We start from the raw sequence: 16062 nt of genomic DNA, 5'->3' as shown, positions 1-16062 counted from the left end.
AGCCCGGGGAGCCCCTGGGAGCCCCGGCTGGGGCTGGACAAAGGTACTGAGAGAGGGTGCTGCTGGACAACCCAGAACCTGATGCCCGACGGAGGCTGGAGGGGCACCACGGGGGCTTCCCCGTCCACCTGTCCACACGGTGCGGAGGTCTGGGGGACGGCGGCTCTGTGCTACTCCGGACGGGGTGCGGCGAGCAGCTGTTCTGCGAACGCATGTGGCGGGCCCCCGGTTAAGGACAGGTGTATTCTCCGACAATAAAGAGTTTGAGCAGTGCCTGCCTTGCACACCCTGGAGAGCTGAGCTGAAGGAGAGGCACAGGCTGGGCCCAGCGCTGCTCCCGCTGGGAGCCCCCACTTTACAGATGAATCGGGGCCAGAGCCCCGCAGAGGGTCGGACAGCATGCGCGGTGCCTGGCAGTGCACCTCCCGCCCCCGCTGGAGCAGTTTCTGGCCACCCACGCTGGTTTAGGGGGGGTTCAACATACCCTGGGCCAGAGTGGATGGCCCCCCATTGGTTCCGGCCCCCACCCGCAGCACAGGCACACGAATGGGGTGGGTGGCGGCTGAGGGAAGCCACCAGCCCCTCGAGAGTACCGCGACCTCTCTGCCTCGGGCCCGGCGAGGGCATCGCCAGATGACCCCGAACTGGATGTCTTCTCCCGGCCTCTACCCGATCTGGCTCTAGCCACGGCTTGCCGACCGCGGAGCAGATAAAATGGGGAGAAACCAACCCCCAAACTGAAATGACCTGAGCGACGGCAGCAGTTTTCCCAAGGCCTCTGCGTGGTCCTGACGTGATCACTTAGCAGAGCGGCCCGACCCACGACACCCCACTGCAGCGTGCGGCAGGACACTGGTGTGCAGCGGTGGGCACCCTGCGTGGCGGGCAGCGAGGGCCGGTGCTCAGCAGGAAAGAGAGGGTCCCCTAGAGGAAGAACCGGGCAGTGCCCTGGGGTGGGGAACCCAACTGTCTGGGGATGCACCCTGAAGCCCGAGCTGCCATCTCGGGGAGAGCACGTCTGACGCAGAGGCTGGAGCTAAGCGCAGGAGCAGGACCGGCGTGGGGACTGGCGCTGTCGGGCCTGTCGGGGTGTGCATGGGCGGGGGGAGGACGCCGTCAGAGGACGAAGGAGCCGGAACAGAGAGCACAAGCTACAGTGGCCTGCCAGGTATCCCTGCTTCAGGGAGCCGGCAGGAGGTGACCACGGAGCTCTGGGGTGTGGGGTGCCCACAGCCGCCACAGGCCACGTGGGCTGGAGTTGCTCAGGCAGAGCCAGGCTAATTGGAGAAAATGAGAGAACAGAAGGCCTCTCAGGAAAGGTAAATAAAATTACTCACCCGTCAGGCACCAGGGCCCTCCTGAGGCGGTCTTCACCCTGCGCTGCCCACACCCGCCGCAGGCCCAGACGTGGCAAGGAGGGACGGGAGAAGGAGGCGGCTAGTTACGGGGGACGGAGCTCTCTTGCGGCCCAGGCGGGTGGCCAGCGTGACTGGGATGGACAGAGTCTGCAGAGCAGGGAGGCAGTACCGGCCACGCAGGCGGAAGGCTGAGGCCCCGACCTTGAGGCTTCAGGCTCCCTCTTCTCCCAGGCCCTCCAAGCCCCTGCCCACAGGGCAGCCCCGCCAGCCCCTGAGGCCTGGAAGCCTATGTGGGGCACAAGTGAGTGCAGGGAGAGTTCTCCTTCACGCCAGCTGAGCTCAGGGTTGGTGACTGCCTTGGGGGGAGTGCCGCTCACCTAGTGGCCTCCTGACAGCCCTCCCTATCCTGACTCCCTCTGCCCTTCCCCTTCACCCCTGTCCCCGGCCCCAAGGGAACTGGAGCACACCGGCAGAGCTGAGGGTGGAAGCAGAGGCCTGGCAAGGGCTGGACTTGCCCAGCCAAAAAACACTGACGGAGCAGGCAGCCCTGCGGGTGCGGAGGAGAGGAGCTAGGCGGGGGAACCCACTTTCTCACAGCCCAGCACCCACACATCCTCTGTCCAGGAGCCCGAACACTCCAGCCCTCTGCCTCTTCCCCATCTCCACTGCGTCCTTGACCTCAGGCCCTCCCCCCCCCCAAATACGAGTACTGCCCTGCATGTGTGCACATGCGGGCGTGTGAACATACGTGCTACTAAAATGAGTGTGAAGAAAAAGAAAGAGGAAAACCTGGACTACAGTAAACAAGGACCGAGCCGAGGAGAGAGGCGAGGTCATCCCCCAGATGGCCGCCGCGTGCCAGGCAGAGTGCATCACTGGGGGGAGGGGAGCTCGGGCAGAAAGTTACAGGAGAGACACCCTCAAGGGGACCAAAGTGACTAAACACACCGAGGCGAAATTGAGATGACCTGGTGGAGCGTTCAAGACTTAATTAGTATTAATACATAGAAAACTAAGCAAATGAAAAAAGGCCATTAGTAACTTTGAGGAAAACAAAAAGTTGGGCAGAAAAAAACAATCACAATTTACCACATGGCTCAACTCTAAATACAAATATAGACATCACAGTGTAAATACTCAACAATGACATAACCAAAGTCAGAGGACAGACCTGTCCAGGGAGGGTGGTGGATGAGGGGTGGCAGTGGGGAAGAGCAGAATGAAATAGAAAAATCAAGAAGGAACAGTGTGTGTACGCTAAGAAACAGAAATACAGTTGAAAACAGTTGTCTGTAGGTGGGGCTAGGAGACGACCACCGAGGTGGTCCACTCTGACCTCCACCTCTTCCTGGACACCTTGGCAGCCCTCAGCCCCAGGTCCCCCTCCCCCCAGCCCCCTGCTTGCTTTTTCTCTGACCTCACTTTCCACTGCTCAGCCCCTTTTTTCCTGCTACCTCCTCCCCTCCTTGACTGCAGCGCCCAGGGATCAGGCCCCCCCCTCCCTTATCGGGAGGTGAAAACTATCAATATCTTAGGTGACTTCCCAGTCTTATCTCCGGCCCCTGTGGCCCTCCCAAACCCATGCTTTAGACTCATCTTCCCGTGCAACCCCTCCAATTCCACACGTCCACATAGAGCTCCTTACATGCCCCCCACTGAGCTTCCTAGAGTTCACTGAGGTAGCCCCATAGGTCTGCTTTCTACCCTGCATCTGCCTGCAGCCTGTTCCCAAACCAGTAGCCAGAGCAATCATTTTACATCCCATCCAGCCTCCGTATCTCACTTCAGCTTAACGAAATGTAGGGGACAGAGGAGCCTGCTAACAGAAGGAAGTGACCAGCCAAATCCAGAATGCAGGAAACTCCATCTTGAAGCACCCAAGGGGTCTTCAATACATAAATGGGGGGAAGGGAAGTAAGACTTAAGGGACAGGTCACACAGGCGCAGCAGATACACTCTGCCTTCCCATCCTGAGTCCACAACCCACATAGCATATAATCAGATGTTAAGGGGAACATGGGCTGGGTATTAAAAGTTTGGAGATTACTGCTCATGCTCAATACACATAAACATGCTCAGAGTGCGTGGTATTTACTAAATCAAAATTTTGATAAAATTAAAAGCCTAAAATTTGAATAAGGCCAGCCTCCGAAAAGAGGTAAATGTAGGGTAATAAAACTTGCCCCACAGAGTTACCGACACTGAATGAACTAGGGATGTGCACATGTGCAGACTACAATGTGATGGAGTAATGGAAGCATCCCTGTTCCATCAAGATGCTCACTGCCCTCACTGTAGCAGAGGTAAGGGGTCTCCAGCCACTTGTAGGAAGATCCCCAGGGCCTCGGATGGGGAGGGGCAGGCAGCACAGCTGGGGCTCAGACCAGAGGGCCCACGCCCATCTGAGAGCTGGGCCAGAGCAACCGGAAGGACCCCCCTACTAGCTAGCATCCCCCAATCCCATTTCTGCCCCCTCCCCCTGGCCCGAGACCCCCTTTATGACCGCTCAGAGTCCTCACCCACTAGGCAAAATCTCCAAATGGGACACATGGACCCCAAATTAGGGAAGGAACGGCTCCCTGCCCAGCCAGCATGGCTCCATCCACCCCCAGCCCCGCTCATTTCCTGCTCCCAGAGCCTCCACCTCCAGTGCCATCTGAGCTCCACCCTCCCTCCTAGCAGGTGGCCTCTTCACCACATTCCCACCCCCCCAGGTGGTCTCGGCAGAAAGACCAGAAAGACCACAAGCCAAGGGCCTCCATTTCACACAAAAGCTAAGTTGGCGGGACACTGAGTGAAAACCCTTTGAGGGATCTCCTGTGGTCCACCCACAGCGGTGGCTGGGTGGACAGGTCCACGGGTGTCACCGCTAGTGCAGGGGGAGAGGGAGGGTAGCTGGGGGCATTCAAACGCCTCGGCAAAACACGCCGCAGGTCCCCGGGGAGCAAATAAGGCCACGTGATTAGAGACTTGGCTCAGGGCCTTGCCATCACCAGCACCCGCTGGCAGCGAGCCAAGGCGGCTGCTTATTACCTGACCTGTCCTTCCCGTGCCCTGTTCCTGGGGAGCACCCCCCAGAGGAAGACGCCTCCTGAAGTCACCTGTAAGCCCCAGAATACTCTTCCAGGAAAGGATGTTCCCAAAATAAATTCCAGTTTGGCGTCTCTGGGCCTGGCCTACCAGGGCTTTCCAGGTTTGAAGGTCAAGTGCACTCGGGTCTCTCCCAGGGCCCAGCGGCCACCCCTTCATCTGAACGGCGGAGAAGCCACGACCCCCCCCCCCCCCGGTTCAGTGTGTAGGTCCAGGGCTGCAGAGGGAGGCTACTGCCTCCAGGGCCCCCACCCCTAAGGCAATGGTCCCCTAAAGGAGAGCCACCTCAGCCTCTCTCCTCCAGAAACCCCCAACTCCACCTCCCACTGCACCCCCCACCCCAAGGCCTGAGCCCCGCTCCAGGAACCCAGGGATCTGACGGAATTTCTGGGTTCAGGGGTCTGACCTTGGATCTTCAGCCCCGTGTAGGCTGCCGGGACAGAGGCCTGAAAGACCAAGGGGCCAATCCAACACCACCTGCCTTTATTCACTGGTCCTTGGGCTCCAGTCACAGACACTTGCGTTTTAGAGGGCACGGGAAGGAAAGGGGACCCTGGTGACCATCCCAGCACATGGTACAGGGCCAGGGTCGGCCTCATGCCCCCGCCCGAGGGGACTGCTGTGGCCACAGGGCCGCAGAGAGCAAGGGGCTAGGCCTGGTTGCCCAAGACCCTTTGTGAGGGGGTGCTCAGTGGCATCCCAGGCCTGGAGAGCTGGTGCCATCCCGAAGCTGATGCAGGGAAGGAAGGGGCCAGGCTGGACAACGGGGTGAAGGATTAGATGCTCCCCAAGGTGTCCAGCCCAGAAAAGCAGCAAGGCTTGGTGGGGGATACACAACAGGTATGAGAGGGGCCACCCTCGTCCTGCCTCCTGGCCACCTCACGGACAAGCCCAGTGCCACCAGCCTGGGAGACAGCAGAGGCTCCCTTGTCTCCCTCCTGACCTTGGAAGTGGCTGGGGGGGGGGTCAGGGGCTGGGGGGGAGGCAATGGAAGGTGGTGGGAAGTGGAAAGGAGTCAGTCAAGGCCCTGGGGTGGGGGCAGGCAGAGCAGGTGCTCCAGAGATGCAACTCCGGGGGGGGAGCAGGGGCTGGTAGGGCCCAGGCCCCCCTACCCCCAGTGACAGGGCAGCTTGAGACCCCCTGAGAAGAAAGGAGGGGGCTCGGGGAGGAAGGGCAGGCCCTGGCCATCAATCATGCCCCTCCTGGTCCTGGGGTTTACAGCCCCTCCCCCTCCCAGGAGCCAAACCCGCAGGAGACCAACATCAGGCGGCGCCTGGGTCTCCCAGAGGCCAGGGGAGGGACACCACACGCTTCAGGACTTCTTGGCGTCCGGCGTGTTCCGGCGCTTCAGATCACTCAGGTCGATGGGCTTGAAGGCTGTCAGGGGACAGAGCGGTCAGTGGTGGCATGGATGGAGAGGCAAGGTCTGGGCCCCCCGTCCCGCACCTGCCCCAGGAAGCCCTGGGACCTGATCCAATCTGCCACACTGCCTTCCAGCCCTCCACCCCCCCCCCCCCCCCCGGCCAGCCCCTCCCTCCTAAGTCATCTCCTCTACTCACTCTTCAGACTGGGGTTAGGGACCTTCTCCACATACTCCTCCACCAGGCCCCGCTCGCTGCCTGACATCTGGCTCCGCAGATCTCGCTCCACGCCCTGCCAGGCTGCGAAAAACAAGGGGGTGGCCTCAGAGCCCCCAGCACGGCTGGGTAGCCGGGCAGAGTCCGAGGGGTCAGTGCCCTCACCCCGCCCCAGCCCTCAGAGCGTCCCGGTAGCCCCTCCCCCTGGCCCCAGCCCCCTCCTTCACGGCTTTCAGCCCCCACCCGGCCTGCTCCTGACCTGAGGCTGTCCTCAGGGCAAGCCATGTCTGCTCTCTGCCCCCCCAACTTGGCTCCCAGCAGGCCTGCCCTCGTCTGTACGATGACCAGGGCTGCACTCACAGAAACACACGGGACCCATCAGCTCTCGATCCTCTGCTCAGGCGCCCCACCCTTCCCACCTCCGGGCACACGTGTCACTCGCGGACAAGGGTGCACGCGTGCTCACGCAGCCCACCGGCCACGCCACCTCTCGACACGCCCGGGCCCTCCCGGAGCGCATCACCGTCCCGTCTTCCACAGCGGTTCCCCGCCCTGGAGTCAACCTGACCCGCTCCGATGCTTCCTCCCCTCGGACCTGCCTGCCCCCCATGACCAGAACCGGGCCTCCTCACCAGACACAGCCCCTAAAGGTGGGGGGAGAGCCTATACCCTGGAACGGCAGGAAGGGGGCTCCGGGGAGTTTCTCGGAGCCCCAGTCTTGCCTGGGGGTGCCCCACGTACCTTCGTAAATGAAGCGCACATTCTCCTCATGGGCCGGGGTGAAGATCTCACTGCTGCTGGGGGGAGAGCGAGGGCTACTGTTCCTCTTGCCGTTGTAGACGACTCTGGAGACAGGGGAACTGGGAGGGGGCCCAGCAGGTAAGGAAGGGCTGGGGACAGAGTGGGGCCCACCCCCTGCCCCCCGGGGGAGGCCACTCCACCGCCCAAGACCCACCTGGTCATTGCGGGAGTGTCTGGTCCTTGCGCTCCACTGGCGGGTCCCCTCGGCCTCTAAAAGGGAAGCCCAGACCCTGGGAGTGTGACAGAGTCACCCTCTCCGTGGGGGCTTCAGAGTGGGAAGGGGTGTGGGGCCCACCTGCTCCCACAGGCTGATGCCAAACTGCTGTGGGCTCACTGCCTACCCGGGATCCCCTCGGGGGTGAGGCCCAGCCACAATCCGGGCAGTCAACCAGATGGAGGCTGGGGGCCAGCAACCTGCCCCTGAACTCAGAGCACCTTCGTTCCAGGCAGCCCCCAGCCCCTGGACCACCGCCACCCAGGGAGCCCCTTTCCCCCCAAGTCAGGTGGCTTGGGATGGCGCCAGCAGCAATGCCCAGATTCCCTTTCCAGAGCCATGAACACCTCTCAGGGAAGTCTGGGTCTGCAGGGGAGAGCTGCAGCGACCCCAGTGAACGCTGACTCTGCCCTTCCTGCCTGCAGGGCCTGGCGTGCTGTCTCCACTGAGCCTGGTTCCCATCTGTAAAACAGGGATGGGCTTCATGGTCAGGAGCCCAAAAGAGCATGAGGCCCAGGGGGTGCAGGGAACCTGCCCAGCTTCCTGGTCCCAGAGGCCAGGGCACAAGCGAGTCAGGGCCCTGGATAGGACCCAACAGGGCAGGAGGCTAGCGAAAAGTGTGAGCCTGGAAGAAGCTCCTGGGCCTGACCCAGGCACCAAGACCTCAGGGTGCTGCCTGTTTACAGCCTCTCTGTCAGCTCAGATTTTGTAGCCCTTGGGGGGGGGGGGGTCAGAATTTTTTTTTTCATTTTAAGATTTTATTTATTTACTTACTTGTCAGAAAAAGAGCAGAAGCAGGAAGAGTGGCAGGCAAAGGGAGAGGGAGAAGCAGGCTCCCCATTAAGCAGAGAGCTTGATGTGGGGCTTGATCCCAGGACTCTGGGATCATGACCTGAGTTGAAGGCAGACGCATAAAAACGGAGCCACCCAGGTGTCCTGGGGGTCGGTATTTTTAGGCTCAGTCTCAAACCAGCTAGGGAACGGTGTCCCCTCTCTCTGGCTAACAAGAGAGCACAGAGTAAGGAAGCCGCCTACATGGGGCCAATCCCACGCCTGGCCTGGCCCCAGAACAGACGACCCCAGGTACTGGGGGCAGTGGGAGAGACGTCTTGAGCACAAGAGTCTCTTTCCCCCTCCCTCCTGGAACCCAGAGCATGAAGGTGCAGCCCTTCCCAGAGGGCCAGAAGGGTGGGCTGCTGTGGGTCCTTGCTCTCTGGTTTATTCAGTCATGTCATCAGGGATCCAGCCTTTGAACACCTGCACAGGTAAACACAAGCCCAGGCAGCAAGACGAGAAGCACAGAAGAGCATAAAACCAGCTTCCTGGAAGACACACAGCAGCCCATGTCTCACCCCACCCCACCCTGCAGAAGCCCAGCCCCTCACAAAGGGACTTCTCTTTCCTTGGACTCAGGGGTCTCACTGCCCATGGTCCTCTTTCCCAGACGTCAGCCCCCCGAAAACTCAGGCAGGGGAAAGGCCTAAGGACACCCTGGGAAACTCAAAGGGCTGTCAGCAGTGGGGCAAGGTAGAAAGCTCCAGTTACGTGACACGTGACAGGCTGGAGGAACCAGGAGGACCGGCCAGCCCTCGCCTGCCCTCAGCCAGGCCTGCCTCTCCTCCTGCCCAGGTGCTCTTAGTCCTCCTGCAGTTTGTCTTCCTCAATCCAGAGGCCCCTGCTGCAGGGCACCTGCCCTCCCCACCTCACCCGCCCTGCTGTGGGCCTCTCCCCTCAGGGCAGCCTCCGGGCATCACCCGGCCTTTGTGGGCACGTGGCCTCGTCTTAGGGTCCCCCGCTCATCCTCTCTGGCTGACTCAGGTGTTCACCCCTTCTCGGCTCCCGTCACCCTGCCTGCACACACATGGACACCTCACCTTCTCCTCTCTGTCTCTGCAGACCCAAGGCCTAACCTGGGCTGGCCCCAGAGTAGCCAGCCTGCAGGAGCCGTGCCTGTGACCTAAGCCCCGGACCCAGAGAGCACTCGGTCCCCACACGGAGGACCCAGACCCGCTGCCCACGGGGCTTCCTGCCTAAACCAGCAGCATGATGAAGTCCCTGTCCCAGGCCTGTGCATGTGTCAACAAAGGCCCTCCCGTATGGACATCCTACTTCAGTAAAGGTTTCTGGTACCCTGGACAAACTGGACAGGGAAGCGACTTCACATCACACATTCAGCAGCTTTTCACAGCCTGGGGGCCTGAAGAACAAATAAAATGACATTTTGAAAAGGAGCCACCTTCTGCCTCCTTTCCCAGCAGAAGGTCATACCGCACCAGGCCGACTGCTATGGCCTGTGTCCTACCAACCTGTCTTCCCAGACTGGAGAAAACGGTCCGCTCAGCCTCGCTCCCCTGGGCCTTTATCTCCAACATCTTGTGCCGGCCCCACCCCCACGAGACCCCACCACCTGGCAGGACTCGGCGGCACCAGGAACTTCTCCTGAAGAAGCCTCCTGAGAGGCCAGAGGCCTGCTGCTTGACAGAAGGGACAGTGACCTGCCACTCACTCACCCTCCTCACCTCCTATGGTGATTGGGACTCCAAAATCCTGAGGCCAAAAAAAGTTTCCATTAAAAAAAGCAATCCAGGGGCACCTGGGTGGCTCAGATGGTTAAGCGTCTGCCTTCGGCCCAGGTCATGATCCCGGGGTCCTGGGATCGAGCCCCACATCAGGCTCCTGGCTCAGTGGGGGGCCTGCTTCTCCCTCTCCCTCTGCCTCTCTCCCTGCTCGTGCTCTCTCTCTCTCTCTCTCTATCTCTTTGTCTCAAATGAATAAATAAAATCTTTAAAAAAAAAAAAAAAAGCAATCCATACGCACCCCCCGACAGTGACAGCCATCCCAGTCCCGGGTACGTGCCCGAGACAAGAGCCATGCAGCCACTGGGAGGGGAGCGGGAGTGGCCAGAGGAGCCCCCAAAGGAAGAGCCGCTAAAGAAGGGGGTGTATGTCGAGCCCGCTCCTGCCACCGAAGACAACTCAGCTGGGAGCACGAGCCACGGCAAGAACAGGCGAATCACAGCACCGAGGCTGAGCAAAAGGAGCGGACCCGAAAGGACAGAGGATGGAAGCTGGGGGCACAGGTGCACTGGGAGCAAACCCCAGCAGAAGACCAACCACAGAGGCTCCAACGGGAGAAATCTAAGGGGACCTGAGCGGCCACTGGACCAACGTGACAAAACTTCCACTGACCTCGGCAGGAAGGGTGTCGGTGGAGGAAAGGGAGGAAGGGGGCAGTCAGCCAAGCTCTGCCTGTCTGGGAGGAGCAGCTGTGGAGGGAGGCATGAGGCCGGGCTGACCACGGGGCACGTCTGCCGAAGCAGAGGCACATCTGAGCATGTTTACTGCCGGGGGAAAGTGCTGAGCAGGGCCACGGACACCTAGCAAGACAGGCCGAGCCATGGAGGACCACGGAGCCTCCAGTTCCAGCAGGACGGCGACCTGGTGCACAGACGAGGGGCAGGGGCAGCAGCCTAGGGGAGGGCAGGCAGGAGGCCCCAGTCAAAGAGTACTTGGCCTTCCCCACTTCCTAAACCACCTCCCTTCTTTCTCTCATTTGCTTTCCCTCTTCTGTTCACAAGGACTAGAGGCACAATTATTTCCTCAGCTCTGGGGCGCCTGGGTGGCTCAGTCGTTGGGCGTCTGCCTTCGGCTCAGGTCATGATCCCGGGGTCCTGGGATCGAGCCCCGCATCGGGCTCCCTGCCCGACGGGAAGCCTGCTTCTCCCTCTGCTGCTCCCCCTACCTGTGTTCCCTCTCTCGCTGGGTCTCTGTCAAATAAATAAATAAAATCTTAAAAAGAAAAAAAAAAGTAATAGGTTCGCATCTGGCAATTACCAGCATGTTGACGTTTGCAACATCTTTCCAGTCTTGGTGACCATGATGTGAAGGGCAGCTCAGTCACTGGTGCCTCAGGTCTAATGACGCAACGACGGTCTCCCCTCAGCCCACGATCCCACCGTCGGCAAGCCCAGGGCCATCCTTCCCAGAGCCTCCAATGTGCTCTCCAGCTACCTCTTCCCATTTCCAGCCACCCCCTGTCCGACCACCATCCCCCTACCCCAGTCCTGACACCCCTCCCCAAGTAATTCCCCCGCTCTGCACACCCTGGACCCTCTAATGCAATCAAGCCCTCAGTCTGGCCCAATCTATCCCTTCAGGTGTGTCTGACTGCTGGGCCGCAGCCCACCCCCAAACACTCTGAATCAGAACCACCTCTGCCAGCTGCTGTCACCACAGAGAACCACTTGCTGCCCTCGTGCTGTGCACTCTGCAGGGCTTGACCCTTGTCCACGGCTATCGAGCTCACAGCAGCTGGTGGCTACGTGCTAGGCACACGGCAGGGTCCAGAACCATTCTGTGGCTGGAGGTCATCCATCCTTGCTCTGCTGCCCCCAGGGAAATTCCTTCCCTCTCTGGGCCTCAGAGTACTCACCTAAGCCAAAGGTGCCCCCCAAGAACGCTCACTGGGCACTTCTGGGAGAAGCACGGTCTAGGACAGTGCTGGGCACCCCAAATGCACAGGCAGCCCATTCACATGGAGGTGGAGGCCCAGGAATGTCCAGGACGTGTGAAAAGGCAGCAGTGCCACCAGCAAGCAGTTGCCATCCAGCAAAGGAGGGTCTGAAGCCCCAGTGACTCCCAGGATCTGGGCCTCCAGGGCCACAGCAGGCAGGGCCAGGCCCAGACAGCTCAGCTGACCTGAGCACCCCAGAGCCCACCGATGCCCTTGCTGGCACCCTTTGGCAGGTCCCTGGACAGCCCTGACATCAATGTGGTTCTGCTAAGACAAGGAGGCAGTCTCTCGGGATGGATAAGGTTTGAACCTTGCTCTTGCACGGGAACCGAGGACTTTCCGAGACCTCCTGGGGGGAGGCAGGGCATGGGAGGACCCGAAGCCCAGCCGTCAATCCCCCAGTCTCAGACTCTTTCCCAACACACAGCCATATGCCTAAGAACAGGAGAGGAAAGGACACTCTTGTTCAGAAAAGTGACAATGAGTATTCTGGAGGTAGAATCAATGATGCAAATGGCGGTCATTCTGCATTCCTTTGGAATCTCTGATACTCATGTTTTCTTAGATTCCACTTTCCCATGATACTCTGTGTCTTTGTGGTACTCAACAGTTTCAGCCATTAAGACTTCTAGAAAATAATCTACTATCCAAGCAGGTGCCAGAATACTGCAGTACTGGATACCCAACAGGGGCATTCCCCTGAAGACCCCCGGGGCAAAACCTCTAAGCCCTGCACCCTCTCCCTCCTTCCTGGCTGACGGCAGCAGCTCCCATTCCAAGCAACAGCCCTGAGCGCGCGCACCCGTCACCACCGGGCCCAGAAAGCTCACCATCCCCTCAGCTCACCCCGATTCAAGCTTATGTCCTGCCGGACAGGGCTCCTGTACTTTTCCTCCCCACCCCCACCCCTCTCTAAAAGCTCCCTACCCAGAACTCATTCGCCGCTCCCCACTGCCCACTCAGGGGCCCTTGCTCAAGGTGTCCGCTCCGCCCAGTAGGGTCTTACTCATCCTTGGGATTCAGCTAAAAGACCACCTGTTCTTGAAAGCCGACCTGGGGCTGGCCCGAGGACAGGACGTGCACCCCTCCATACCCCCTGAACTTTGTCACAACCCAGGTTGCTTTTGTAATTAGAAACAGAACACACACACACACACACACACACACACGCGCGCGCGCGCGCGCGGCTTCCACCCCGTCGGCCCTGCACGCCTTGGTGGCACTCTGTCCACCACCAACGGTGGCAGCGCCCGTGGGCGGAATCAGGTCCTGCAGCCCAGTGAGCTAGCTCCCTGAGGGCCGGGCCCATCTTACCCCCTTTCCACCCTGCACCTAGCCCCGCACCACCTGGCCTGCGGGGCCGGGGACTGTGGGAAAGGCTGGATAACGGAAAGAAGGAAAAACTGCGGGGGGGGGGGGGCCTGGCCAGCTGCATTCCAAGAGCCAAGAAGCAGCCCCAGGAACGTTCCCTTTGGAAAACGGGGAACGCAGGACATTTGTCCACCTCCGCGGCGGCTGCTTCAGAGACTGAAAAGGGCGGGCCCCTCGTTGCTCCTTCCCAGCCCAACGCCCCGGGGGACATGGGGCGCCCGGTCCCCAGGCCCGGCGCGGACCGGCCCCGCCACGTCCCCACGCCCCCTCCTCGCCGCACCCTCCGCGGCGGGATGCGCGCCCCGCAGCAGGCCCAGGGGCTCGGGCGCGGCGGACCGAGCGGGTCGCACGCCCCCGGCCCTCCGCGACCCCGCCCGGGCCCTCCCCTCGCCCGCCGCCGCGCCAGGGCGGATCCCGGCCGCGCCCGCCCCGCCCCCGCCCTCGCCCCCGCCCCCGCCCCCGCCCCCGCGCTCGCCTCACCTCGCCCGCTCTGCCACCGCCGCCGCCGCCAGCAGGGGCCCGGCCGGAAGTGACGTCACCGCAGCGGGCGCAGGCGCGGGGAGCGTGAGGGCCACGTGACGGCCGGCGCGCGCATGCCGGCGGGGGCGGGGTCTCGGGGGGCGGGGCCCGAGGCCGGTGGGGTGGGTTGCGGTGCCCGCGCCCCGGGTTGCGCTGGGCCGGCGTGACGCGGAGTAGGGAGGGGGCCGGGCCGGCGGGGTCCGAGCAGCCCGGGGGCAGGGGGCGCGGGGGCAGCGGGGTGGGGTCCGGAAGCGGCGGTGTCTGGGGTTGCGGAGCCCCGGGGAGCGCAGCTGAGGGCCTGGGGACGGCGGGGTCCTGGGGGTCCGGGGCTGGCGCGGTCGGAGACCTCAGAGCCGGGAGCCCCGAGATTCTGGCTCGCTGCGCTGGCGCTGTCCCCTGGACCCCCAAGCCTGGCATGGATAGCAGGGCCTGCTGACCACCGGAAGCGGGGGAACTGGCACCGTCCCGTCCCCAGTAATCAGGCTACCACCAGGGGCTAGGGAATGACGTTTATTGAAAAAGTAAAAAGTGTTACAATAAAAAATTCACCTGAAGAAAAAGCCAGGCCAGAAGTGTGCGGGGTGGGGGTTGTGCCCAGGTACGGGGGTCCTGGCCGGACCGATAGGGCAGGTGCAAGCGCCTGGGGGAGGTGGGCACCCAACTTCTCTAGGGAGGGCCAGAGCCCTGGGAGGGCAGGGCTGGGCTCAGTCCATCTTGGTCCCTTGGAAGAGCTCCACCAGGTCCTTGAAGTCTGGGTCGATGAGGTCTGAGGGCAGGTCTCCATTGTCGTTGGCTGCGTCTCTGTCGGCCCCCAGGGAAATGAGGTACCTGGGGTGCAAAGGTTGGCAGTGGGGAGGTGGCCCGGAGGGTGCTCTCACCCCAACCCCAGGGTTGCAGGCTGGAGTCCGGAGGTACACCTTTTTTAAAAATTTTCCAGGAGGGGTGAAGAGGAGGAAATCTGATCCTCCAGAAACAATGGCTGACTTTTCCACTTTGCTCTAGGGAAGAGGACAGAAAGGAGATTCTAGAAGCTCTTAGGGTTCTTTCTTAGCTGTACTCCCAGGGCCATCTTTTGGGAGACCACATCCTGGAGGCCCCTTGAGGCCAGAGCATTTCGGACAAAGCCCCTGGCCTAAGCCTCTCACCTGGCTATGTCTGGGTATCCGTCGCTGCAGGCGATGTGCAGGGGTGTCCAGCCAGTCTCGTCCCGCTGGTGGATGTCAGCCCCGTATTTGACCAGCAGCTTCACACACTCCAGGTTTCCAGAGAGCACAGCCTCGTGCAGGGCGGCCAGGCCTGCACAGGGCAAGGCAGAGCAGGGCAGGAGGGGTCAAGGCTGAGACCTTCCCCTGACACCCCGTAGACACTGCGCTGGCCCCACAGGCACTCACCTGAGGGGTGGATGGTGTCCAGGGCGACTTTCCGAGCCCGGATAAAGCGGCCTACCTGCTCCAGGTCCCCTTGGCGGATGTGGTCTAAGAACAGGACGTCGTTCGGGAAGCGCACGCTGCGATCGGCTAGCAGCCGCCTGCGCCGCTGCCGTGGGCTGTATCGGGCGTAGCGGCTGGTCCTGCTGGGCATCCTGGGTGCTGTGGCGGGTCCGCCTCGTGGGGACCCTGCTGCTCGGGGAAGGGACGTGTCCGGCTTGGATCGGACAGCGCATGCAGTCTCCTCCAGCGCCGCCGCCGCCCCTGTGCTCCCCGTGACCGGGCACTTCCCCCTTATATAGGACCCACAGCGCTATATAAAGCTAAAGCTGCGCAGTCATGCTCACGCTGGGAGGGGCTGAAACGGAGCAGCTCCGGCCCTGCGCTCAGGATCATGTTTAGTGGCTCATCTTTCAGCCCACCTGTCGCTGTGCCCCGGCCAAAGGGGTCAGATCCTTCCTGGCCACTGCTGTCTGCCCCACAGCTGGGCCTAGAAGGTGCCTTACAGAGGGCAGGAGAAAGCACTAGAAAGACAGGACCCATGGGGAAGGCGAGTGGGTACCAAGGTCGTGGGGAGGGCCCAGGCATCTCCCCAAGGCCTGGAAACTCAGGGAAAAGGCCACGATGCCTGGTGAGGGTGGCTGCTTCCACCTCCTGGAAAGCAAGGGGGCTGACCATGCCAGAGAAGGCCCTGCCCTACCTGTATCCCTCCTGGTCACTTGTCACCTTCCGTCGGGCCTGCGCCACTCTGCCCTCCTCCTCAGAAATTTCCCGGGTTAGAATCTAAATAAATGCCTCCGGTCCCACCTGCCCAGCCCATGCTGCCCACCAGGAAGCCCTCCCCACAATGCCCCTGTTTCCCTCCAGCCCCATGTCCCTGCCGCCCACCCTTCCCCTGCTTCCAGGCTCCTGCCACTTTCTGCCAAGGGCACATGTGCTCCCACTTAAGAGAGCATCCAGTCTGCTCCCCAGATGGGCCATCATATCCCGTGGGGGCATGCTCTGCTGACCCAGATGCCTGCAAGAGTGTAACCGGTGGGGTGCTACGGAGATGCCCAGCAGACTGAGCCAGCAGTCGCTGTCTCCCTGCTGTAGCCACCGTCTGGAAGCGGCTTCGGCTTCAGTGGAGGGAAGCGGCAGGAGACATGGGCGCACACACCCAGGAGCACGCCCGTGGGGTTGGGGACAGCCCT

General features: G+C 61.5%; 2 protein-coding genes across 5 annotated transcripts; both read right to left on the bottom strand.

Annotated features, from left to right (window-relative positions):
* Window positions 1–4909: 4909 nt before the first annotated feature.
* MCRIP1 (MAPK regulated corepressor interacting protein 1) lies at window positions 4910–13452 on the bottom strand. Of its 2 annotated transcripts, none has more exons than XM_028112787.1 (5): window positions 13404–13452; window positions 6981–7036; window positions 6767–6885; window positions 6008–6109; window positions 4910–5825 (listed from the first exon to the last, which is right to left on the bottom strand). In XM_028112787.1, exons 2-5 carry the CDS (start codon window positions 6986–6988, stop codon window positions 5761–5763), a joined length of 294 nt encoding a protein of 97 aa, XP_027968588.1. In that variant the 5' UTR covers window positions 6989–7036; window positions 13404–13452; the 3' UTR covers window positions 4910–5760. The 2 variants fall into 2 exon arrangements, with proteins under 2 accessions (XP_027968588.1, XP_027968587.1); XM_028112786.2 differs by lacking the exon at window positions 13404–13452 and adding an exon at window positions 10874–11078.
* Window positions 13453–13955: 503 nt separating this feature from the next.
* On the bottom strand, window positions 13956–15152 carry PPP1R27 (protein phosphatase 1 regulatory subunit 27). Of its 3 annotated transcripts, none has more exons than XM_088027254.1 (3): window positions 14889–15152; window positions 14588–14738; window positions 13956–14270 (listed from the first exon to the last, which is right to left on the bottom strand). In XM_088027254.1, the coding sequence occupies exons 1-3, from the start codon at window positions 15103–15105 to the stop codon at window positions 14147–14149; spliced, it is 492 nt and encodes a 163-aa protein (XP_087883380.1). In that variant the 5' UTR covers window positions 15106–15152; the 3' UTR covers window positions 13956–14146. The 3 variants fall into 3 exon arrangements, with proteins under 3 accessions (XP_087883380.1, XP_027968564.1, XP_087883381.1); XM_028112763.2 differs by having other exon boundaries at window positions 14834–15116; XM_088027255.1 differs by lacking the exon at window positions 13956–14270 and adding an exon at window positions 14282–14440.
* Window positions 15153–16062: the final 910 nt, after the last annotated feature.

Source organism: Eumetopias jubatus, unplaced genomic scaffold, assembly GCF_037043125.1.
Source record: "Eumetopias jubatus isolate StellerSeaLion01/CBP00866 unplaced genomic scaffold, mEumJub1_p1.0 scaffold_10, whole genome shotgun sequence".
NCBI classification, from domain to species: Eukaryota; Metazoa; Chordata; class Mammalia; order Carnivora; family Otariidae; genus Eumetopias; species Eumetopias jubatus.
The sequence above is the reverse complement of the archived record's forward strand: the minus strand, read 5'-3'. Positions and strand labels throughout refer to the sequence as shown.